The 23727-nt window shown below is 36.0% G+C and overlaps 4 protein-coding genes across 6 annotated transcripts; 3 read left to right on the forward strand and 1 right to left on the reverse strand.

Annotated features, from left to right (window-relative positions):
- Positions 1 to 1077: 1077 nt before the first annotated feature.
- On the forward strand, positions 1078 to 5807 carry LOC111793563 (probable inactive receptor kinase At5g10020). The gene is made up of 3 exons (XM_023675502.1): positions 1078 to 2533; positions 3401 to 4939; positions 5065 to 5807. The coding sequence occupies exons 1-3, from the start codon at positions 1633 to 1635 to the stop codon at positions 5652 to 5654; spliced, it is 3030 nt and encodes a 1009-aa protein (XP_023531270.1). The 5' UTR covers positions 1078 to 1632; the 3' UTR covers positions 5655 to 5807.
- Positions 5808 to 7512: 1705 nt separating this feature from the next.
- Positions 7513 to 8538, forward strand: LOC111793541 (NDR1/HIN1-like protein 13). The gene has a single exon (XM_023675468.1). It carries the CDS (start codon positions 7617 to 7619, stop codon positions 8421 to 8423), a length of 807 nt encoding a protein of 268 aa, XP_023531236.1. The 5' UTR covers positions 7513 to 7616; the 3' UTR covers positions 8424 to 8538.
- Positions 8539 to 11190: 2652 nt separating this feature from the next.
- On the reverse strand, positions 11191 to 12856 carry LOC111792280 (60S ribosomal protein L30). Its single transcript, XM_023673650.1, has 5 exons — positions 12787 to 12856; positions 12500 to 12605; positions 11943 to 12044; positions 11532 to 11600; positions 11191 to 11445 (listed from the first exon to the last, which is right to left on the reverse strand). The coding sequence occupies exons 1-5, from the start codon at positions 12805 to 12807 to the stop codon at positions 11405 to 11407; spliced, it is 339 nt and encodes a 112-aa protein (XP_023529418.1). The 5' UTR covers positions 12808 to 12856; the 3' UTR covers positions 11191 to 11404.
- Positions 12857 to 14239: 1383 nt separating this feature from the next.
- On the forward strand, positions 14240 to 22500 carry LOC111793418 (serrate RNA effector molecule-like). 3 transcript variants are annotated; one of them, XR_002814932.1, is made up of 13 exons: positions 14240 to 14812; positions 15569 to 15681; positions 16496 to 16553; positions 18276 to 18350; positions 18430 to 18504; positions 18583 to 18630; positions 18799 to 18867; positions 18954 to 19742; positions 19820 to 19868; positions 20849 to 21123; positions 21199 to 21381; positions 21787 to 21968; positions 22107 to 22500. XR_002814932.1 is itself a non-coding variant. In XM_023675281.1 (12 exons), the coding sequence occupies exons 1-12, from the start codon at positions 14340 to 14342 to the stop codon at positions 21845 to 21847; spliced, it is 2268 nt and encodes a 755-aa protein (XP_023531049.1). In that variant the 5' UTR covers positions 14240 to 14339; the 3' UTR covers positions 21848 to 22500. The 3 variants fall into 3 exon arrangements, 1 of the variants encoding a protein (XP_023531049.1); XR_002814933.1 differs by having other exon boundaries at positions 21787 to 21917; XM_023675281.1 differs by having other exon boundaries at positions 21787 to 22500.
- The last annotated feature ends 1227 nt before the right edge of the window (positions 22501 to 23727 follow it).

Raw genomic sequence — 23727 nt, forward strand, 5'->3', positions numbered from 1 at the left:
TAAACAACTTGAGATTAAAATAATAGTAAATTTTCAAATTTATTATTTATTTATTTTTGGTTTTTCCCCCTCAAATAATTATAAATAAAACTCTAAAAAAAAATTGGTGATTTAATTTAAATTTACTTTTAAAAAAATATCTAATAACCCCCAAACTTATAATTATAATAAGTTTCTTTTTAAAATATTTATAAAATAATTATACACAAAAATAAAAAATTTATAAGATTTTATTAGATAAAAATTTTAATTTTATATTTAATTAAGCAATTAACTTTAAATTTTTTTTAATATATTTAGACTTATTAAACATAAAATTTAAATTTTAAAAACGTATTATAAATTTTTTTTTATAGATATTCACGACGATAGTACATTGAATATATATATATATATATATTTTGTCACAATCGCACTCTTGATGGCAGCAGACTTGCGATTGTGCGGTACTCACTTTCCAACGACAAGTGAGCTAAGTCAATTCGTTCTTACGTTGCTTACAACCAAGCAACGTATGCTCGAGCCTCTGACTTCGGTTTAAGAGAAGGTTTTAGAAAACGAGGGCAAAGAGAGATTTTTGAAAGAGACGTTATATAAGCAAGCAAGAAAGTAACAACAGCGGCTCACAGTACATAATCTTGGGCAGGGGAATATATATATATATATAATATTTGAAGCATATATACACAAATACAATTATAATAAAATAAAATAAAAAGTTTAAAATGCACTTTTTCTTTCAAAATTTATAATATTACTATTATTTTTTCTTAAACGTCTCAAAATATCCTCGAAGCATAAAATTATTAGGATGTTGGATGAAAAGTAGACGTGTTTGAGCGTCGTTCTTCCATACTTAAACCAAGCAAACTTGTCAATCCAATAATGGTATAGATATCTACTTCGAGGGTCGGAACGTTTATAAAATTTTAAAATTAATTTTTTAAAAAAAATAATAGAAAAATTCGAAGATATATATATTTTTTTAGATTAATTTATAAATTAATTTAGTCCTCTATGAAAGGAAATGAGTGGTGAATTGCATTGGGATCTGATGAACTCTGAAGTCAAAGTCAAGGCATCATCAAACCCTCATCTCATTCATTCTCTGTTTCTCTCTCTCCTTCAATAAACGAAAACAGGGTGATTAGTTGGCAGCACTACCTACCAGCTTCCCACTCCTACTGCTACTCAGCCCCTGATCTTCATTTTCAAGCCCTCCCTTTAATTTCCCCTTCAATTTTCACCAATTTTCTCACCGATTTTATCTCCACCGCCATTTCCATGCCTTCTTCAACCTCCTAAATCCCTCAATTTTGATTTTCCACTCCTTTTGGGATGTGGGTTTTCCTGTTTTTCTCATATGCTTTGATTCTCTTGCTCTTCTCATCATGTTTGATTCCTTGCAATTCTTGGGATCTGACCCCTGATTTTGGCATCTGATTTCGCTCTTCCCCTTTTGCGCAATCTGTGAGTTCTGTAAATTCTTCCCCTGTTTCTTTGGTTCCCAATTATTGTGTTTTGATTTCCTTGTTTCTGTTCTTGACTATCTGGTTTGCCAAATTGGGCTTTAGTGGTTTTGTTTGTGTTCGTTGTACTGAGAAATTGGGCTGTTTGGTGGGTTTTTAAGCAATGCAGATAACCTGTTTGATAATATGCCTGTTCATGTTTGTAAATGTATTGGGACAATCTGATTTTGCTGCACTTTTGGAGCTAAAGAAAGGCATTGTTCAAGACCCTTCTGGGCAACTTGATTCATGGGATTCGAAGTCCTTGGATTCTGATGGCTGTCCCACTAATTGGTTTGGGATTGTTTGTGTTAATGGCCGTGTTATAGCTCTTACTTTTGACAATGCCGGACTAGTTGGTGAATTTAGCTTTGCTGCCATTTCTGGCCTTTCTATGCTTCGTAATTTGTCACTTTCAAACAATCAGTTCACTGGGAATATTGTGAAAGTTGGTTTGTTAAAGTCCCTTGAACTCTTGAATCTATCTCGTAACAAGTTTCGCGGTTCGGTTGTTGGTTTTTCGATCGGGTTGGTTAACTTGGTGTCGATCAATCTTTCTTCAAACCAGTTTGTTGGAGCTTTTCCTTCTGGTTTTGGTAAACTTGAGAAGTTGAAGTATGTGGACGTGCGGGGTAATGGATTTTTGGGGGATATCACTCTTCTTTTGTCACAATTGGGCAGTGTTGTATATGTTGACTTGAGTAGTAATCGGTTTACTGGTTCTGTGGACGTCGGAGTTAGGAATCCGTCTTTTGTTGCCTCAGTTCAGTATCTGAATGTTAGCCATAACCTGTTGAATGGTGTGCTTTTTCCTCATGATGGGATGCCTTATTTTGATAGCTTGGATGTTTTTGATGCTAGTAACAATCAGTTTACTGGAACTGTACCTCCCTTCAATTTTGTGGTCTCTCTACGTATACTTCGACTTGGAAGCAATGAGTTATCGGGGTCGCTTCCAAACGCCCTCTTACGTGAGAGCTCGATGCTCTTGACCGAGCTGGATCTTAGCTTTAACCAACTTCAAGGTATTCATATAATGCATTGTCCTTTTAAGGAAGACTATATGTTCTCTCTGGATTTTTTTAATTGTAATTGATACTTGATTTGTTAATATCTGAACTATTTGAATTTTGAAGTTGTTAAGTGTAACAACTCAAGTCCACCGTTAGCAGATATTGTTCTCTTTGAGCTTTTCCTTCACGGGCTTCCCCTCCAGGTTTTAAAACGTGTCTATTAGGAAGAGGTTTTCACATCCTTATAAGGAGTGCTTTGTTCTCCTCTCCAACTGATTGTGAGATCCCACATCGATTGTAGAGGAGAACAAAGCACTCCTTGTAAGGGTGTGAAAACCTCTCCCTAGTAGATGCGTTTTAAAACTGTAAGGCTAACGGCGATACGTAACAGGCCAAAGCGGACAATATCTACTAGCAGTGAGCTTGAGCTGTTACAAATGGTATCAGAGCCAGACACTGAGCGGTGTGCCAACGAGGACGCTGGGCCCCGAAGGGGGGTGGATTTTGAGATCCCACATCAGTTGGAGAGGGGAACGAAACATTCCTTATAAGGTTGTGGAAACCTCTCCCTAGTAGACGTGTTTTAAAACCTTGAGGGAAAGACCTTTCACGTTGTTTTACATAAGGATCTATCTTGCCTTGGAAAAACTGCCTTCAAGAAAGAAAATGTATCTATGGCTCTGTTTCTTTTGCTTTCTAATGTGATTCTTTCCTCATGTTTGAATCATTCTATCTAATGAATCGTTCTCAAACTAGTCTTAATGTTTTATAATATCAGATTCCTGTGATTTACCTGAACTTACCTCCCTGTGGAGAATCTCGACTCGTGGTTCATCCCGTTATCGAGCATCTTAACATCTAACGACTTAATCTTGGCAGGTCCAGTTGGGAGTATTACATCAACAACTCTGAAGAAGCTTAATATATCTTCAAACAAATTGACAGGCTCCTTGCCCACCATTATTGGGCATTGTACTGTTATAGATCTTAGTAATAATATGCTGTCGGGCGACTTATCTCGGATTCAAAGCTGGGGAAATCATGTCGAAGTTATTCAGTTAAGTTCGAATTCATTGACGGGCACGTTATCAAACAAGTCTTCTCAATTCTTAAGGCTTACTTTGTTGAATGTCTCCAATAACTCATTGGAGGGCATTCTTCCGACCGTGTTGAGTACCTATCCCGAACTAAAGATTATCGATTTAAGCCATAACCGGCTTAACGGTCCTCTCCCTTCTACTCTTTTTCACTCTTTGAAGTTGACTGATATTAATCTCTCAGGCAACAATTTTACAGGTCCTATCCCACTCCATGAGAGTATAGATTCTACTTCTAGTTCTTCTTTACAGAATTCGAGCCTAATATCTCTTGATCTGTCACGAAACTCATTGACGGGTCGTTTACCATCGGAATTGAGTAAGCTCCACAGCTTGGTATATCTAAATCTGTCGAAAAACTATTTCGACGGCATCATCCCGGATAACCTTCCAAATAGTTTGAACGGCTTTGATGTGTCGTTTAACAATCTCTCTGGGGAAGTTCCTGGGAACTTGATGAGGTTTTCTGAATCATCATTCCATCCAGGAAACTCCTTGCTAGTTTTTCCTTCTTCCCCAGGAAATCCAAAGGACTTCCCTGGTCTGACACCTTCAACCATGCACAAGCCTCATATGAAACCGGTCGTTAGAATCGTTCTCATTGCAGGCTTGATCGTCGTTGCTGCATTGGTAGTTCTTTTTTGTATTATATTGTATTACAGAGCTCGAAGGCTTGACCGTAGGAGCAGTTCAACCAATGATGGAAAGGAAGGTGCCATGGAAGAAGCTTCTTCTGTTACTCGTCGTTCCGAAACCGATACAAAGAAGAATGCATCAATACCTCCATCTAACCGAGGGGAGGGTCATGTTGGTGGCGACGTGTGGTCTGTTTCAGACAAGGCTAGAGATGTTGGCTATCATGAATCATTGGGAAAAGGAGAAGGCATGTCCTCCTCACCCATGTCTCTCATGTCATCTTCAAATCCATCGCCTTCGAAGAGCTACCAACATCTCGATAATCCTCGAGTACTAAAAGTTCGGTCTCCTGATAAATTGGCTGGGGATCTACATCTTTTTGATGGCTCCTTGATGTTCACTGCTGAAGAACTTTCTCGTGCTCCGGCCGAAATTGTAGGGAAAAGTTGCCACGGGACGTTATACAAGGCGACACTCGACTCGGGACATGTATTGGCTGTCAAATGGCTGAGGGAGGGAATGGCCAAAGGAAAAAAGGAATTTGCAAGAGAAGTGAAGAAGCTTGGGAGCATCAAACATCCAAATTTAGTATCCATAAATGGATACTATTGGGGCCCCAGGGATCATGAGAAGCTTCTTATATCAACTTTTATAAATGCACAGTCTTTGGCTTTCTATCTTCAAGGTAGGATCAAATCCGTCGGCCTTTACGTCGACATATACATCGAGTAACTCTTAGAAAGTCGGAAACTTTGATATAGAATCATATCCAATGTGATTGATTGAATGAACTTCTTTGTTTTTCTGCAGAGACGGAGCGAGGCGGAGTCTTGCCGTTATCTCTACCGGACCGTCTTAAAGTTGCTTTGGACATAGCTCGATGTTTAAACTACTTCCACAACGAGAAGGCGATCCCACACGGCAACCTGAAATCCTCGAACATTTTGTTAGAAACTTCGACGATGAATGCACGACTTACAGATTACAGTCTACACCGCATATTAACCCCGGCTGGCACAGCGGAGCAAGTTCTGAATGCAGGTGCCTTAGGCTATCGGCCACCCGAATTCGCAAGCTCGAGCAAGCCCTGTCCATCGTTGAAGAGTGATGTATATGCATTTGGAGTCATCTTGTTGGAGCTCTTAACAGGAAGCAGTTCAGGGGAAATAGTTTGTGGGATTCCTGGAGTTGTTGATCTAACAGACAGGGTCAGGTACTTAGCTAGAGAAAACCGCTTCGACGAGTGCATCGACAGGACAATGCTCGACATCGACCGTGATGAAAAGCCGCCCAAACGGGTCGAAGATATGCTTGAGATGGCTCTAAGATGTACTCTACCAGCAGCTGAGAGACCAGACATGAAAACTGTGTATGAAGAACTTTCAGTGATTGTGCAGTAGAAAGGATAATCCATGGTACAGAAGCTCTAACTCAACTTTTTTCTTGCTAACACCATTATTTTCGAGTATCAATAAGCTGTCGTTTTGTCAATTTTCCGCCATTTCTTGAGTCGATAACACCATTATTTTTTGAATCTCCCAAGTTCACCGCTAGTAGATATTGTTCGCTTTGACCCGTTACGTATCATCGTCAACCTCATCATCTTAAAATGCGTCTGCTAGGGAGAGGTTTTTATACCCTTATAAATAATGTTTCGTTTTCCTCCCTAACCGATGGGATCTCACACTTAACAGTGACCTGATTGAAAATTTTGAGGATACAAAACCAAAACTTCTAAAAGTTCGAGGGCATAACTGAAAGTGATACGTACTCGAGGACCGAGCCAAAATTGGTAGAGTTGACAAAAATATATAAAATTAAATTTAAAAAAATAATAGAAACAAACAAAAGAAATGACATGAGAGGCAAGGATGAAAGGAATTTATGTTTGATTGAATCAAATGAAAGAAATATAAAGATTTGTGGACATTTTCAAAATAAAAAAAAATTGTGGACTTTTTTGCAATTTATCTTCATATCTTTCCAATATGGTTGGCATTAAGCTGGCTTGAGCCATCTTTTTATATATATATATATATATATATAATTATTATTAAACACAAAATTATTGGAAAATCAATAACTAATTTAATAACTAAACTTATATTTTAAAATTGTCAGCCTGAAACCATTAATTAACTGTTTGAAAACTCGAACCAACCCAACCCAAATCATAAGAGTTAAGTTGAGTTGGATTAATTTATTGGGATCGATCCAGTTCAGTTCGATTTCAAATTTAGTGAATAAAATATCGAGTTGAGTCGACCCGACCAAACTCATACATATTAGAAAAATATTAAGTTTTTTACTTTTGGGGATTTCTACTTTTTGGCTCGGGCAGCCGCATCTCCTTACACAACCCACAAGGCGATAACACGCATCCACAATAATTAGATGTGTTGATGTAAACTAGTGTTTGTCTGTGTGTCTATATTCTTTTTTCCGTACTCGATTTTTTAATCACTCGAACAAAGGTATATAATTTTCGCTTCGTAATAATTATAAATAAAAAAAAAATTAGAAAATAAATTACTTTAGGACTGCCCCACGGCCACGCTGGGCAGCCTGTTTAGAATGAAGGGTATCCCTTCCCACGTGAGGAAGCTTCTACAACAAAACAAAGATACGAGACATAATTCCCGTGTCTCCCAACTTTCCAAATTTTTGTCTTTTTTTCCAATTTTCTTATTCTTTTTTATTATTATCAACATTTTTTATTAAAAAAATTTAAAAAAAAATTTTAAAATACTCTTTATTTTTTAATGGAGCTCTGGAGTTATTATTTTTTAATTATTAAAAAAATATTATTTATCTGTAATTCAAATATAAAAAATTACAAATCATAATACATCGTTAACTTTAATTATAAATGTTAAATATTTTTAATATTTTTAAAAATATGGTAAAGTTATTAATATAATTAAAAAATGTCAAATTTACAAATTAAATCGAAATTTTTATTTTTAAACTCGAGACCCTAATAAAAAAAAAAGCTCAAAATTTATTATTTGAATCGGATAATTTAGATTAGTATGAGGATTATCTATTAATTTGAAAACCATAATTATTAATTTTAAAATTAGAAAAAAAATTTAGATAAAAGAAAGTGGGCCCCATGCTTGTAAGGAAAGAATGCAGAAAAGGCGCGTGAAATAGAATACTTGTTTTGTCGTATTCGGCGTCTGGCGATTGCAGCGCGTCCTTCAAATCTCTGACACCCAATGCTTAACTGTACCTCACTTTTTATTTTTATTTTATTTTATTTTATTTATAATTTATATATAAACCCCAGTTCTACCCTTCTCCCACCTTCTTCTTCGTCGTCGTCGCCGTCGAATTTCAAATCTCTCTCTCCGCCTCCCATGGCCGACCGCGTCCATCCCGCGGACTCTCCCCGTCCGAGCACCTCCTCCGTTTCCTCTGACTCCAAGCCTCCCTCTCTGTCCGCGGCCGCTGAAAAGCCTTCTCCTGCTCCCGGTACCTACGTCATCCAGATCCCCAAGGATCAGGTATACCGCGTTCCGCCTCCCGAAAATGCTTACCACTTCGATCGCTATACTCGCCGCAAGCACCGCCGCAGCCGTAGTCGCTGCTGTTGCTGTCTCTGCTGGCTTCTCGCTCTCCTCGTAATCCTCATCGTTCTTCTAGGTATTGCTGCTGCGGTTTTTTACTTAGTCGTTCGCCCTAAATCGCCTAATTACTCGATCGATTCCATCGCCATTAGAGGACTGAACTTGACTGCCTCGTCCATATCCGCGATTTCGCCTAATTTCGATGTTGCCGTTCGAGCGGATAATCCGAACAAGAAGATCGGAATCTATTACCTAACAGGTAGTTCGGTTCGAATCTATTTCTCTGATGAGAAGCTTTCCGATGGCGTTTTGCCTGATTTCTTTCAGCCAGCGAAAAACATCACTGTGTTCCGATCGTCTGTGAGAGGATCTGGTGTTAATCTATCGAACAAAGCGACCAACGCGATGATCGATTCGCAGAATCGGCATGCGGTACCGTTCAAAGTGGAGATTCGAGCGCCGATTAAACTGAAAATAGGATCGGTGAAGAGTTGGAAGATCAGAGTGAAGGTATTTTGCGATGTGACGGTGGATCAGTTGAGTGCGGCGGCGAAGATTGTTTCAAAGAACTGCGATTACAGTGTGAAGCTATGGTAGGGATGAATTTAATTATTTTGATTTTCTGTTTATATAAAATTATTACCGTAAAACTTTTGTAATGAGTATACACTAAACACGATCCGTTTTTATTTTTTTATTTATTTTATTATTATTTTGCGATGAAAACTAAATTTTCCTAAAAATACTTTAATTTTAATCTTAAATTTAAACACAATTTTTTAAATTCAATTTCATTAACTAATTTAATAAAATATATCTTAATTAACGAACACGATTACAATAAATAACAACAAAAATTCATTTTATTATAAATTAAATAGCTTGAAAGCTTAGGATAAAAGAAATTTTTGTTACCAATATTTGGATTATAGAATTAATTTTTTTATTATTATAAATTTATCGATTAATTTAAGGGAAAAAATAAGGAAGTTGGGCTGAAAACGTGGTAACCATGTTTGAATTTTTATTTTATTTTATTTTATTTTAATTTAATAAGTCCTAAATGGGTTTAAATTTTAATAGGTCGTTGAAAAAATTATTTTAATTACTGTAAAATAAAATTTAATTAGGTTTTTTAATTTAATTAGGTAGTTGTAGTTGTAGCAAATTTAAGTTTATTTTTCATATAATTATTGTAATTTTTTTTTAATTTTATTTATATTTAATATTAAAAACTTATAAAGTCGGATTTGATTTTGATGGCCCAAACTATTTTAATTATTATTATGATTTATTAACCAAAATTATGAGAAAATAATTAATATTTGATAAAAAGAATAAATGGAAGAAAAAAGACCTTGAACATGTCGTGTTGCCAATTGCATGCAAATAAAATCAAACAGTTTTTATTATTATTATTATTTATTTTTAATTTTTTAAGTTCAAACAGTTGCCAATTTGGAATTAATAAATACCCAAGTTTTGGATTATTGAAATTTTCAAATAAAAAAGCCTTTTTTTCTTTTATTTTTATTTTTATTTGGACTTATTCAAAATTTTGTGGCAATAAATAAACCTACTTTTCATAGACATATATATGTATCCATCCTAACCCCTACATTAGTTTGAAATCTTCAACAAAATTCATTTTAAATAAATTGGGCCGGCAAATGAAATGATTGTATTAATATACATTTTAATATTTAGTCAATTCTTTTAAACATTAGGGTTAAAAAAAAAGTCTCATTTGTTTGTTGAAAAACAAAGATGAAAGTAATAATTAATCTAATGTGTTTTATGTAAATGTTAGTTGATTTGACACGTAAGTAAATATTTTACGTGTATTGTGTTACCTGAGTAAAGGAGAGTACATAAATGATTTGAAATTACATCCAAATGAGAGCATTTTCCAAGATCGGATGGTTGAAAAATGCTTAAAAGAATTTAAAATCACTACTCATACTAACAAGGTGCACCTTCGTTTTTTGTGACTCAATCATGAAAACTCAGGTAAATGTGATTTGCTTTGAGCAATTTCTATGTTGTGTGATCTCTTGAGAATTTTTCTAAAGGTGCATGTAAGTGAGAACAAAACATACCGGAATGAATCGTGTTGGTCCGTTGAGATAGTCTTCGCTCCTAGAACGAGGTGTCGAACCCGAATTTTAGATCTTGGGCATGGATTGTTACATGATAAAACCCTCCTCTTCGGCCACTAATCCTCAAAGGAAAGAAGATCTAAGAAATCATTCTCGAATTAATACTAAACATGTCTCTACATATCGATTTATGAATTTGATTTGTGCTTCATATTCATTTCTCTATTTTTAAATCTCTAATTTGAGACTTAAAAGACTTTCAATAAATTTTATTTTTTAAAAAATGAGTCTTGAGCATATCTTCAAAGTTTATTAGAGAAATAAAGTGAAACCAAAATAAAAATTAAGCATTTATACAATTATTAATTAATCAAATTACAATTACTTATTTTTAAACAAAAAAAAATCTGAATTTCAAGAACAAAAAAAGTTCCAAACTCAAATAAATATATTATAAAACGACTAATATTTTTTAAAATAAATTAGGTTATTTATTAAAAAAATTAAATTAACTACATTCGTTTCAAATATTGACATACTTCAATCCATATTAACATTCACATAAAGACAAGATTTTTATTTATGAATTTTAAGAACTAGTAAATCAAATTACAATTACTTATAAAATTCATATAAAAAACTAGTTCGAGTATTATATGAATTTTAATTTTTAATTAACAAAAAAAAAATAGTAACTCAATAATTATAATTTCATCTATTACACATATTAAAAGCCCAAATGAGCATCAGCAAAAATCTTGGATAACTTAACTTGTAAGAAACAAGATGAAGTCCCAAAACTTGCGAACATCCTCTTCAAATTTTCATTGCCAAGAAAGTGCTCCAGCCAATGCCACAACTAGAAAGAAGCTTCAAGCCAATTCCATAGAGGCATATCATTGAAAATTAGAATGACCTCAACCTTATGTCTATACAGCTAAAAAAACAAGGCTAAATTCTACACCGACCCTACCAATCGGTCAACACAGGCTCCAAACTTCATCTCTGAAGTCATTTAACAGAAATATGAAAGACTAATACCTACAACATTAATGCCAAACCTCACTTAAACTAGGGCAATATTGATGCATGGCATACTATAAAATCAATATGTGATCAATACATGCTAGTTTGGAATCGGTTAACGGAAATATGAAAGACTACTACAAGATTCGAAGCGACAACATTAATGCCTAACCTCCCTTAAACTATGCCAATGTTAATGCAAATCATAATAAAATCAATGAATGGACAACAACATGCTGTTTGAAATCAGTTAAGGGTAGTGTGGAACATCAAGATAATATAACAAGTATTCTGGAATAAGATCTGGCATACATAAAAAGTTTATATTGAAACCATTCGATCGATAATAACATGCTTCGCAAGCGGAACACATCACTACGTTCACCCCAAAATTAAATGGATTGAAAAAGAAACTCTGAAACAAAAATCTATGATCTGAGAGGAAGTTGCAAACTAACTGTCTCCGGGAATGCTCTTGATGATATCAGAGTCGCCTGAAAATAATTCCAAACTCAAGATCAGAACCATTAAGCAAGGAAGTCACCCAAAATTTTAGTTTTGATCAGAGAAAACTGTATACCAGGATCGATAATACTGAGGCAGCATACTCTGTAGTACTTTCCACACGCAGTTCCAAGATCTACATTGCCTGACAACATTCAAGAGAGATATTTGCTCACAATGAGTCTTCTGGAAAATCAATTGCATCTCCTAATCAAACTTCTTATGCAGAATAAGAGATAAACCAATAATAAGGATAAGCAATCAAAAAGCTTGGACATAGTCGGGATGTGTGGAGACAAGTGCTTAAGTCACGGGTAAGTTCATTCAGAAATCTAACAATTCTACCTCAATTTTACGAAGTTCACAACCCATAATTAGCCAACAACACATGAGTAGGCAATACATTCTCGTAAACTGATAATACGATAAACTAAAATGCAGTGCCGAAAATCAAGCTGATTCTTAATTAAAAGGGCTAGGAACATACTTCCGTTGTAATGGTGAACTCCAACCTTGGCCAACATCGCATAATACTCGATCTCAGACTTTCGGAGTGGAGGGCAGTTGTTGGCAATGATGATCAGCTTACCTGCAAACAAAAAGAACATAATATATAACCTCGCATGAAAAAGGCTTTACCAAAAGATGGATAACAAATACGACACTACGAATCCCTTAACTTCTCAAAGAATAATACGTGAACGTAGTAATGTCAATCAAGGGGATACCAACTTTAGTAACTCAAATAAACTATTGGATGAAGGATTAGGCCAATGACAATAAAAAAAAAAAAACAAAAAAAAAATCCTGTCAATGCTTTTAATGCTGTAGGTAACAACCTTTGATTCGAAAGTTTCAGTAATTTCATTGAAAACTATGCCTAACTATAATAACTGGACAGCTGAAAATCAACCGAATGTCAACCGTGAAAAAAAAAATAAAAAACACCTACTGAACTGGATTAACAACGAACAAACATACACTGAGGCAAAGTCGAGAGATCAGATCAGTAACGCAAATATGAAATCTTAGTGAGCAGATTACCTTTAGAGCTCCTCAAGGTCTTGAGAACGGTTTTGTATCCCAAGGTATATTTCCCACTCTTCATGACGAGAGCGAGCCTGTTGTTGATACTCTCATGAGTCTTCTTCTGTGAAATTTTCACAACACAAAATGTCAGACCTCTCCAAAACAAAAACGACGGAGGAGAAAAACCTAAATCCGCCGGCTATTTCTTCGTTCCTAATCAAAATCAAATGCGAAACATAGAAACCAGTCCCAGCAATAAGCCAAAGAGGAAGAAATGGGCGGGAAAGGGAAGAGAAACTCACGGTCTTCTTCGCGGCCACCATGGTGGAAGTAGAGAAAGCTGCCGATCGACGCCGAAAGGGTTACAACCAGAAACCCTAATCTAAGAATATATATAGAGCGCCCAACTGTTTTTCCTTTTTCTTTTTTATTAAATGCTATTATTCCTTCTCAACTTTGTTTCAATTCTCAGCCTTTACAAATATTTAATTTCTTTTTATTTAATAAATTTAAATTTGTAATTTATTTATACTCGAGTTATTTNTTTTTTTTTTTTTTTTTTTTTTTTTTTTTTTTTTTTTTTTTTTTTTTACAAACAAATATTTATACTTATAATATAAAATAAATAAAATTACATTTTAATTGTTTTTTTTAGCTTGAGTTCTATTTTTATGATTTCATCAATATCAAAATTTTCATTTTTCTTTTATTTATTTACCTATTTGAAAAGCCTTATAACTTATAATTTTTAAATATAAATTTCAATAAATAAATAAATATATATATATATGTATATATATCGATGTTTATATAGACGTGTTGAGTATATTTGGTCATAGTCGTCGTCGCGGAAATAATTTATAACATTGTGAGTCTACCTCAAAAGGTCGTGGTCGTGCAAAATTAAGCCCACAAGGTCGAGATAGGAAGCAATGTTGCAGAATTTACTCTCGCCCTTGAGTACGTCAACCAGCTAAAAAGTAGGTTTGTCGGTTGCACAGACAACATGTGATTTAGTGTCCACTTCGTTCTTGCAATGTCATTTTTAGAAAACGATGTTATAGGAAATCTTATAAAATGTTTTGAAATTAAATTGGGAAAACGAACGTTATAAGCTAATTGACAATAAAGGATACTGACAACGACGACAACATACGACGTAAGTATAAAAAATTGACTATACTCGTATCTCCCAGTAATAAAAGGCATACAGTAAAAGTAATGTAATAAAGAACACGCACTGGACGACCACGACAACGACATCTTTCCATGTTTAATTAGTTGCCGTCTCCATCAACCAATTTTACTTGAATCAATCAACGCGAGTAGCAATCGAATGTAAACATTATTCAACGTTTTTCGACGGGTGTCTATATTAGGGAATTCTCTTTACAAACAAAACTCGTGCACGTCTCTTTTTTGAGCCGTCTACTCATCTCGTTGTCTCGAAGGATATATTTTTTGTGACGGGATCATGTCGGCTTCATTAACGAAAGCATTCTTTTTTTTTACCGTTGTCGTTTCATCAGTAAAAATGCACAAACTATTTTAGAGGTTTGTTAAAATTGGAGAGGTAAAAAGATGTATTTAGGTAAGAACAGTAAAACGGAAAAAAAAAAAAAAAACCCTGTCCAACGCAACGGGAAAGGCCATGCTTACATGGCACATACCGCCAATCATAAACCGCCACGTCATAAAATATAAAGCACAATAAATACACGTATGGGATTAATCTCACACGTTTGTCAGATCAGTGAATGAAACTCCGGACTTTCTCTCTCTCACTTCTCCGACGCTTTGGGTTCGTTTTAGGGTTTCATCCCTTCTTCATCTTCTCTAACTGCTGTGGGAAATCATGGCCGAGGTTATGAACATGGCCGCCGCCGCCACCGCCGCAGACGAGTCGTTGGACCGCCGTCGCGATCGCGAAGAGAAATCGTCTGAGGAGCAACCTGAATCATCTCCGCCGGCGCCGCCTCCGCAGCCAGTTGCTGCTGCTCCTCCTCCTTCAAGAAGACGGGATAGAGATGAGAGAGATAGGAGAGACGATCGGGAAGCTGATCGACCTCCGAACCGACGCGGCGAGAATTACGATCGTAATCGCTCTCCGCCTTCGCTGCCTCCGAGGGACAGGGACAGGGATAGAGATAGAGATAGGGATTATAAACGTCGGAGCAGTCTTAGTCCTCCACCGCCTTACAGGGATCGTAGACATTCGCCTCCTAGACGGTCTCCTCCGCCACCTTACAAGCGTTCAAGGAGGGACGATGGTGGCTATGATGGAAGAAAGGGAAGCCCTAGAGGAGGTTTCGGGCCTGGCGATAGGAGGTGAGTGGATGGGAAACGGTTTTGATTTGTTGAGCTTAATTGTTGTTGTGGAGATTTGGCGCTGAATTCTCTGCAGTTGAAATTAGAATGACACGGATTTTAGAGTCACATTTTAAATGAAAAGCATTTTCCTGTTAGTTTCGGGCCGTGGGATTCTAATTCTACGATAACCAGGTCCTTCAAACTTGGCACTGACACTATAGTCTTGCTAAGGTGGATATTTGAACCAAGAATTGACGCAGGAAGCCATTTTGAACAAATAATTGAAACTCAACAAGTTCCTTACTCATGAATCGAACGGTTAGCCTCAATATTAAATTGTTCATCTCATATCACAGACAAGAAAAAAATACGGGACGAACCATTTCAAAGAATGTTGCACCATTTCGTAGAGCATTAATGTTCATCTCATAGTCTTTGCTCTGCTATTTAGATAGTGAAAGATGTCACTTTGTGTGTCGTATTTTTTCAAGCCCCATCCTCTCTTCACTCCTCACCTCTTCTCTAATGCAAGAGCTTACCTTTGACAATGGGCTTAGTTATACTTTCGGTCGCAATGGACGCCTCTGCTATACATGTGTGATGCTCCTTAGTTAATGTTCATCCTCTATTTGTGCTCCTGATACTTCCTTCTCCTATTATGATCGTGGGTGATAGCGTATCTGTTTTGGTTCTGTTGATTAATGCTATTTAGCGGCTGTTATTTAAGTATTGATTGTTTTGTTTATTTGTTCGTCTCTTTTATTTTATCCCAAGGTTTGGTTATGATTATGGTGGGGGATATGAGCGGGAAATGCGTGGCCGGCCTGGATATGTTGATGAAAGATCTCTTGGTCGGTACATTGGTCGTTCATCTGGTGGCTATCAAGGTAGTGTTTCCGTTAACTTATAAAATAAACTCAGCCTTTTCATGATTATGGTGTAGACTTATACAAACTTACTCTCTCTCATTTTTTTTGAGGTGATTGTTACGGTACATGAAATACTTGAATTGCATTTGTTGCCAATAGGAAATTTTGAGAATTTCACCTTATTATTCGTTGCAAAATATTCTGGCATGATGATATTTGGTTTAGAAAATGAGATATTGTATAGTGTTTGGGCCCATGTCTTCAGCCAATGTCAGCCCTTTTAGCCAATTTATAGAGAGGAGTTTTTCTCATTTTCTTTTCTGGTGCAAGATTATGCCAGGCTCTAATTTAAGTACTAAAGAGAGATTATTGAATGCCTTTGTCCTTTCCCATCTTGTCTAAACGTGATATCATTCTTTTGCCCACTTTGGTATTTCACATTAAGAACAGTTAGTATAGCATACTTGCAGACTAACTTGTTATAACACTTTCGTTGAATGATTTTTCAGTCTTGTAGCTCCTTACGTTTGTGAGCCAAAATGTATATAAGGGGTCTGTAGTTTGTTCAGAACTTTAAAGGTTAGCTACATCTGGAAATTCACATTTTGAGACCTTTGGCCATCGGCTACTATTTATGGCTTTTGAATTCGAACTGCAGCATCTTCTTGCTTCTAAGCTCTCAATTTTGTATTTGTTGTATGGATAATATTGTCAGTTTCTCTTTCTTTGTTTAACAATTTGGTTTGAATCAGTGCCCATATGTGGATGGCCAATATTATAGAATTGGTATTCCCGATCTATTTTCTTATTTTCTTTAAGCTGTCTTCTGCAGATTGGGATTCTAATCGTGGTGGGCATGGCGATCCATTCAATGCAGGAGCTGGCCCAAGGTTAGCATTCAGTGACAACCCAGTTGTACAGCTCTACTACATAATTGAATGGTCATGTGATATCTTTCTGGATATGCTTACAGTGGTTTATTGTGTTAGTTTCTGTTTGAACTGTGATTTATTTTCTATGCCGCATGCCATATCATCGGCAAATCACAACTAAGCTAGCAGGCTAGGTCTGAAACAAATGATGACAATGGTTATTGCAAACTGCAATGGGTGGATTGTTAATGACATGAAAAACTTAGTGTGCAAAATCCTGAATTACAATTGATAGTGATCCTGCTCTTGGAAAGGAAAAATGATGGGGGCTTTTCTTTCTGCAGCTTTGTGGTAGGAAAAATACGTTTCCCCGCCTTCTCTTTCTAGTTTGTGTTGTTTCCGAGTCAAATAATTGACTTATTAAGAAATCCAACTTGCAAAAATCTAGATTGTGCTACACAGGCCCCATATATATATTTTTTAATTATTTTTTTAATTTTCTGGCACAATTACATCTATGTGGATTGTGATAAGGCACGGTACTGAAAAGGAAACCTTGTTTTGGGTTGTTGTTCATTTTCTTCCGAGATGGATGGAGATGGATGGTTATGTGTTGCAAATCTAAATTATCTGGCTATTTTTCATATATATTTTTTTCAAAGATGCACATGTACCTTTTATAATACATGAAGGCTTAGTAAAACCTGAGATACTTGGTAACAATAAATCTAAATAGATTCCTAGATATTGGTAACAATACAAATAAATTAGGGAGGTCAACTCTATCCCTTATCTCATGAGATTACTCATATATCTCTTAATCTAAGGCTAGAAATTACACATTATACTTTAAATCAAGGTCATTCCTTCAATACTCTCCCTCTAGGTGAGGAATAGATATCATTCATTCCCAGCTTGGATACTAACTTATGAAACGTTGAGTTGTGTCCTCCTTTTGTTAGTATATTTGTTACTGTGAGGGCACAAACTTTTGTTCTCACTCACTGTGCCTTCCCTTGAATATTCTTAGATTTTTTTCAAGCAAAAATTCCAAATGATCCCGTAGAAAGTTGGGGTTCTTGTATGTGCCTAGCTAAAGGTTATAGTTTTCTAATCTTGTTTCTAAACTTGTTATCATAATTATGATCATGGTTTGTAATAGACAATAAGTTGGTGCATATTATTCTTAAATATTGTTGTGTGTTGATTTCACATTACCTTTATTTCGTTGTGGTCTATTTAATTGAAGCATATAATTTCTCCAAAAAAATGTCACTGAATAATGTGTCAAACTTCAAGCGTCAATAATTATTTGACAATTAGCTAAAGTTTTGAAACTTGTGGCCATACAAGATCTTGAGTCTAACTCCCTTTGGCAGAAGGTTGAAGTAAATATGGGCCAATCCTTTCTATTGGATGGGCAAGGGGTCCAAGGTACTTCCAGAACCCTTGGAAAGGTATTTTTGAGGAGCTTCCTTTCTTTTCCCAATTTGTTTGTTGTTTGGTGGGGGATGAGAGGGACTTTTCTTTGGCTGGATAGGTGGTTGGAGAATCGCCTCCTCTGTTTTTATTTTCCTTGTTTGTGTTTATCCTCGATGAAGAACCCCATTGTTAAATTTTACAAGAACTGTATTTATTCATTTTCTTGCTTTGCCTGCTGACCTAACTCCATCTTTTTAACATTATTTTCAATCCAATGTTGATAATTTATTTATTTATTTTTTATTTTTTAAATTTCAGAGAAGGCTTGATGACATACAAGCAATTTATTCAAGAGCTTGAAGATGATATACTTCCTGCTGAAGCAGAACGCAGGTATGTTCTAAATGGTCTTTTGGGTTTTTATGAGTTCGGTCTTTTTACCTTTATGGAACACCTTTGGTTTTGATTTCAGATATCAAGAATACAAGTCAGAGTATATTACAACACAGAAACAAGCCTTTTTTGATTCTCATAAAGATGAAGAATGGTACTTCTTGTCTTTGATATCTGAAATTCCTTTCCATTTCCTATTCCCCCTATTAAATCTCTTTTTTTTTCTATTTAGGTTGAGAGATAAATATCATCCTACCAACCTAGTTACTGTCATCGAAAGGTGTTTTTCTCATCATCTTCCTCAAAAGATGGAGTTCTTGTAGCTGTGGTTAATTTCTTCACATTTTTATTATTTTTAAATTATTGGACATGAAATCGGCTATTTTATTTTATTTTTCTGAACTTTTTTTTTGTGTGGTTGATTCTAATATTTGGTTGGTGGGTTAAGGAGGAATGAGCTTGCACAAAGAACTGCCAAGGACTTTTTGCTTGATCTGCAAAGTGGAACACTGGAGCTGTAAGATTGGACTTTCCACAATTATTTTTGCGTTCATAAAATTTCAACGGTGATGGTAAATCAATGCTGTCTATTTTATGACGCAGAGGTCCTGGGATCAATGTAGCAGCGACAAATAAATCCGGGCAGACTAGTGAACCAAATTCAGATGATGAAGGAGACAATGATGGAAAACGGAGGCGTCATGGTAGAGGACCAGCCAAAGAATTGGATCTTCTTTCTGCTGCTCCTAAGGCCCACCCTGTTAGTTCGGAACCAAGACGGATTCAAATTGACATTGAACAAGCTCAAGCTCTTGTTCGTAAACTTGATGCTGAAAAGGGAATAGAAGAAAATATTTTGTGTGGTTCAGGTCGGGACAAAACGCATGGTGGCTCCTCCGGCATAGTCATAATCATACGAGGGTTAACGACTGTCAAAGGCTTGGAGGGTGTTGAGCTACTTGACACGCTTCTCACATATCTTTGGCGCATCCATGGCTTAGATTACTATGGAATTGTTGAGACAAGAGAAGCTAAGGGTCTTCGTCATGTAAGAGAAGAGGGAAAGGCCTCTAACATGGCTGGTGGTGCAGATGAGTGGGAGAAGAAACTTGACTTGCGTTGGCAAGAGAGATTGAGAGGTCAAGATCCGTTGGAAGCAATGACTGCCAAGGATAAAATAGAGGCTGCTGCTTTTGGGTCTTTTGATCCATATGTTCGTAAGATAAGAGATGAAAAATATGGTTGGAAGTATGGCTGTGGAGCCAAGGGCTGTACTAAGCTGTTTCATGCCCCTGAGTTTGTGCATAAGCATCTTAACTTGAAACACCCAGAGCTTGTGATGGAGCTGACTTCAAAAGTGCGTGAAGAGCTGTATTTCCAAAATTACATGAAGTAAGTGAATCTTCTGATAGCAATTCTCCCTCACTGTTGATGAAATTTGTCATGACTAATACCTTAATCCTTCACAGTGATCCAGATGCTCCTGGAGGGACACCTGTTATGCAGCAATCACTTCCGGTATGTTCCTTATGTATGCATTGGCTGTGATAACACATTAAATACCAATGAATAGTAAATAACCTCATTTTAGGATTGGTGTTTCCGTCGTCATTTCATTCTAACACGTAATTTTTCATTAATGAGGACGGGTGGTGTGTCTAGGATTTTGATATGCCTAGTATGTAGAGTGTGAAGCGTTTTTCATTTTTTGTATTGACAATGCAAGTATGGGTGCAGTCTAGCCATGTAATACTGGGTGTAAATTTTATTTTTTATTTTTTATTTTTTTGCTTTCCTTTTTCTTCTTTTACTCAAACTTGGCTATTATCCTGTTAGGATAAAGAATATTTTCCTGTGCCCTCCTATTGTTCTTTTAGAGAAAATTAGTTTTTTGGCTCTTCAGTTTTGACGATGGTTTCTATTTTGTCCCTAAGTTTTAAAATGTTATACTTTTAGAGAAAATTAGTTTTTACCATGGAGTTTTACTTTTAGTTTCCATTTGGTCCCTCTATGTTTCAAGATTTTACCCATTTACACGCAGTAACGCTCAGTTCTGATCTTTTATGTTACTTTTCTACTAATTAACTTAATTTTTTAAAATTAGTTATAATTAAATTAATCAATAGGCTATTAAAATTAATTAAAAAAGTCCAAACATATTATTTAAATTAATTAGTGGAAAGTCAATACCAAAGACCAAAAGGAAGCATTAATAGTGAAAACTCAAGGGTAAAAATGTACAATCCTAAAACTTTGGGACTAAATGGAAATTAAACTCAAAACTCAAGGGTAAGAGTGTAACATTTTAAATCCTAGGGACCAAATTGAAACTAAAATTGAAAGTCAAGGGTAAAAATGTAACATTTTGAAGCCTAGAGTCTAATTGCAAACTATACTCAAAACTTAGGGTCCAAAATGGTATTTTCCCCTTTTATTATTGTTGGAGTCTGCATTGTGTTAAAAATTTTAATCCATCAAGAGACAATTATCTTATGCAGAAGGACAAGCCACAGAGACGTAGGATGAATTTAGATGGTCGGCTGAAGGATGATAGAGGCAATCGCAGGGACCGCGATAGTTGGGCCAATGGGGTTGACAGACTTGATAGATCTGAGAACCCACAATCAAGTGATTTTCAATCAACAAATGATGGTGCGGATGATGGAAACCTTGATGATCCTATGTTTGATTCTTTTGGAGGCCAAGGCAGACATGTTGCTCCTTTTGCCTCTGAAATGCCACCACCAGTGCTTATGCCGGTTCCTGGTGCTGGGTATGTTGGTTTAACTGCTCAGCGTTTTTGTGCCTTTTGTGTTCCTGGTGATCTTACAGCTTATGTTTATCGCAGTCCATTAGGACCTTTTGTCCCTGCTCCACCTGAAGTTGCAATGAGAATGTTGCGGGAACAAGGAGGTCCACCTCCGTTTGAGGGTGGTGGTAGAAATGGAAGGCCAGGATCTCAATTAGGTGGATCTGCTCCAATTCTTGCCCTATCTCCAGGTTTTCGACAGGATCCACGCCGAATACGGAGGTATAACTTCTGTACAGATTTTAAGTGCTCTATTTGTTTTTTCTTCTCCTTCATAATGTTGCTTTCTTAGGCTTGACTTTGTAGTCAGGCAAGGAATATTGTGGGATCTATGTTTTGTTTATAGTCGTAGGAGATCAGTAAAACTTTTTTGGTTTTTCCCTTGCTGCGAGCTATGTTCTTCATACTAATTCTGAATCAGGATAGAATAACAACATAACTCTTCCGAAACTTTAGGATTTTATAATTAGATATAGAAACTAGAGAACCAACTGACGCCTCAATCAGGCTGCGAAGTGCGAATATTTTACAGTTCTCCAAAACATGCTTCTTTTCGGTACAAATTTATTTGCACGATCGAGAAAGTTAATGCATTTTGTTGTATAGCTAACAGTAAATATCATGCAGTTATCAAGACCTAGATGCACCCGAGGACGAAGTCACCGTAATAGATTATAGAAGCTTGTAGATATATTTGGCATCGGCGAAGTTTAGAGGTCACTCATGTTTCCGAAGGGGGGGATGCAACTACAGAACTGGTACGAATTTCAGACTGGTCACTGTATGAAATTCTTCTTGTTGCTGAAGAGGTTTGCTTTGTTTCACCCTATAATGAGTTGATCACTTTCTGGCTGTGGGCAAGTTCAAATACCACCTTAATGGGGAATTGTGCATTCGTCTAACTGTTTTTCTTTTTTCCTTTCTGTGTCCATTCTCTGTATTCTTAGTGAAGAATGAATTCGACCCGAAGGCAAGAGATGATGTTAATGACCGAAGATTTAACCCATCTTTCGAATCGTCGAACATAATCCTTCTGCAGTTAGGAGTGTGCATCCCTTTTTATTTTTCATTTTTGGTTAGAGTCGATTTTGGTCAAGCAAGAACTATTAATAAAATTGTGGATATCAATTCCTGTTTTATGAACTTTCTAACAGTATAAAGATTATAATGATAGGATGATCTATTGCTATTTATATTGAGAGAGGATATCCAATTCCCAGGCAGCAGTTCCCCAATGTGGGGATGACTTGTATGATGAGTAGAAGAAGACTAGACAGGGGTAGTTGTGTTCGTTCTTAGGTTCTTTCTATTATAAAGTTGTTTCAGATTTTGTGTTTTGAATTTTCTTTTCCTATGTTGGTCTATTAGTATTTTAATTTTGTTTGTGTTTTTTCTTTTTCTTTCTTATATTGTCAATGCCAATGGTAATTACAAAAAGTGGAAAAAGTTATCATTTGAATTTCCAAATATCCTTTGAATTTCTTTTTAATGATTTCATTGAAAAAAGTCCAATAACAAAAGGGTAACTATGCCATATGTCACGGTCATGCTTGTTCAAGACATCTTGTCCATGGCCGCATGTCTGTGACATGCCGAAACCTTTGATTTTGTGTGTAATGAAGGTAGTAGTAAGTTGCAGTACTCTAAAGGGTACGATTTTGGGGAGAGTATGGCGTTTCGCGATGTCAAGGCTACGCTTGATTGACATGAAATGCTTCAAAATGTTGTTATAGGAGATATGACTAGTTGTCAATTTCCCTACTCCCTATATAGTTATATGCATACGTCGATATATTCTCATAAAACACCAATTTCAATCTCTCTTGTTAAAACTCTTTTTCCAAAATCTGTCTCTCGCTTTCTAAAATCTTCTCTTGAAATCGAGACCTTTGTATTCGTGTTGCCTTTTCCAAAACCTCTCTCTCTCGCTTTCTAAAAATCTTCTCTTAAAATCGAGACCTAAGGTTTGTGTTCATGTTGCCCGACCGCAGTCAAACAGTAGGCTTGACCCACTTAGTCCTGAGAGTGAGCGACGTACAATCGCCAAAGCCTAAAAAAATTGGGATTGTGACACCATACATGATTTTCATATATTCGTGCTCCTAAATTGAAGTTTTTATTAAAACTTGATATCTTGGCGGAATATATATATTTTTATATATATTTTTCTTAAATGAGGCTAAGGAAGGTTATTGAAATTTAAATAAAGTTAGAATTTCATTTTCATGAAGAAAACAATCGTTTATTTTTTCCCCTTTTCTTATGCTTATGAATGTAAATTTTCTTCGTTCCGTTTATTTTTTAAGCGAATCAAATGATTCTGCCTCTACAATGTGTGTATCAATATCAACCTCTGCCTTAATGAGACTGAGAGAGAAAAAAAAAATCAGTGTGAACAAAAGGTTATTGCCCCAACAAGGAAATGATAATAAGATAACACAGCAATTGTAGTCTTATTTTCACATTTGAGCACAAATATCAATGAGACCCTTTATGTACACTACTTGGTGACCCTCTTTGCACAAGTAAAAACACAGGGAGGGAGGGAGGGGGGGGGGGGCGGCATAC

This window comes from Cucurbita pepo, chromosome LG04 (genome assembly GCF_002806865.2).
Source record: "Cucurbita pepo subsp. pepo cultivar mu-cu-16 chromosome LG04, ASM280686v2, whole genome shotgun sequence".
Taxonomy (NCBI): Eukaryota; Viridiplantae; Streptophyta; class Magnoliopsida; order Cucurbitales; family Cucurbitaceae; genus Cucurbita; species Cucurbita pepo.

Coding starts and splice junctions, on each gene's coding strand:
- LOC111793418 (XM_023675281.1), top strand. CDS start 14,340: ATGGCCGAGGTTATGAACATGGCCGCCGCCGCCACCGCCGCAGACGAG. Junction 18,868..18,953: donor CAAAGTGGAACACTGGAGCT/GTAAGATTGGAC, acceptor TTTATGACGCAG/AGGTCCTGGGATCAATGTAG. Junction 21,382..21,786: donor GATCCACGCCGAATACGGAG/GTATAACTTCTG, acceptor AATATCATGCAG/TTATCAAGACCTAGATGCAC.
- LOC111792280 (XM_023673650.1), bottom strand. CDS start 12,807: ATGGTGGCCGCGAAGAAGACC. Junction 11,601..11,942: donor AGTTCACCATTACAACGGAA/GTATGTTCCTAG, acceptor GAATGTTGTCAG/GCAATGTAGATCTTGGAACT. Junction 11,446..11,531: donor CCTCAGTATTATCGATCCTG/GTATACAGTTTT, acceptor AATTATTTTCAG/GCGACTCTGATATCATCAAG.
- LOC111793541 (XM_023675468.1), top strand. CDS start 7,617: ATGGCCGACCGCGTCCATCCCGCGGACTCTCCCCGTCCGAGCACCTCC.
- LOC111793563 (XM_023675502.1), top strand. CDS start 1,633: ATGCAGATAACCTGTTTGATAATATGCCTGTTCATGTTTGTAAATGTA. Junction 2,534..3,400: donor TAGCTTTAACCAACTTCAAG/GTATTCATATAA, acceptor TAATCTTGGCAG/GTCCAGTTGGGAGTATTACA. Junction 4,940..5,064: donor TTTGGCTTTCTATCTTCAAG/GTAGGATCAAAT, acceptor GTTTTTCTGCAG/AGACGGAGCGAGGCGGAGTC.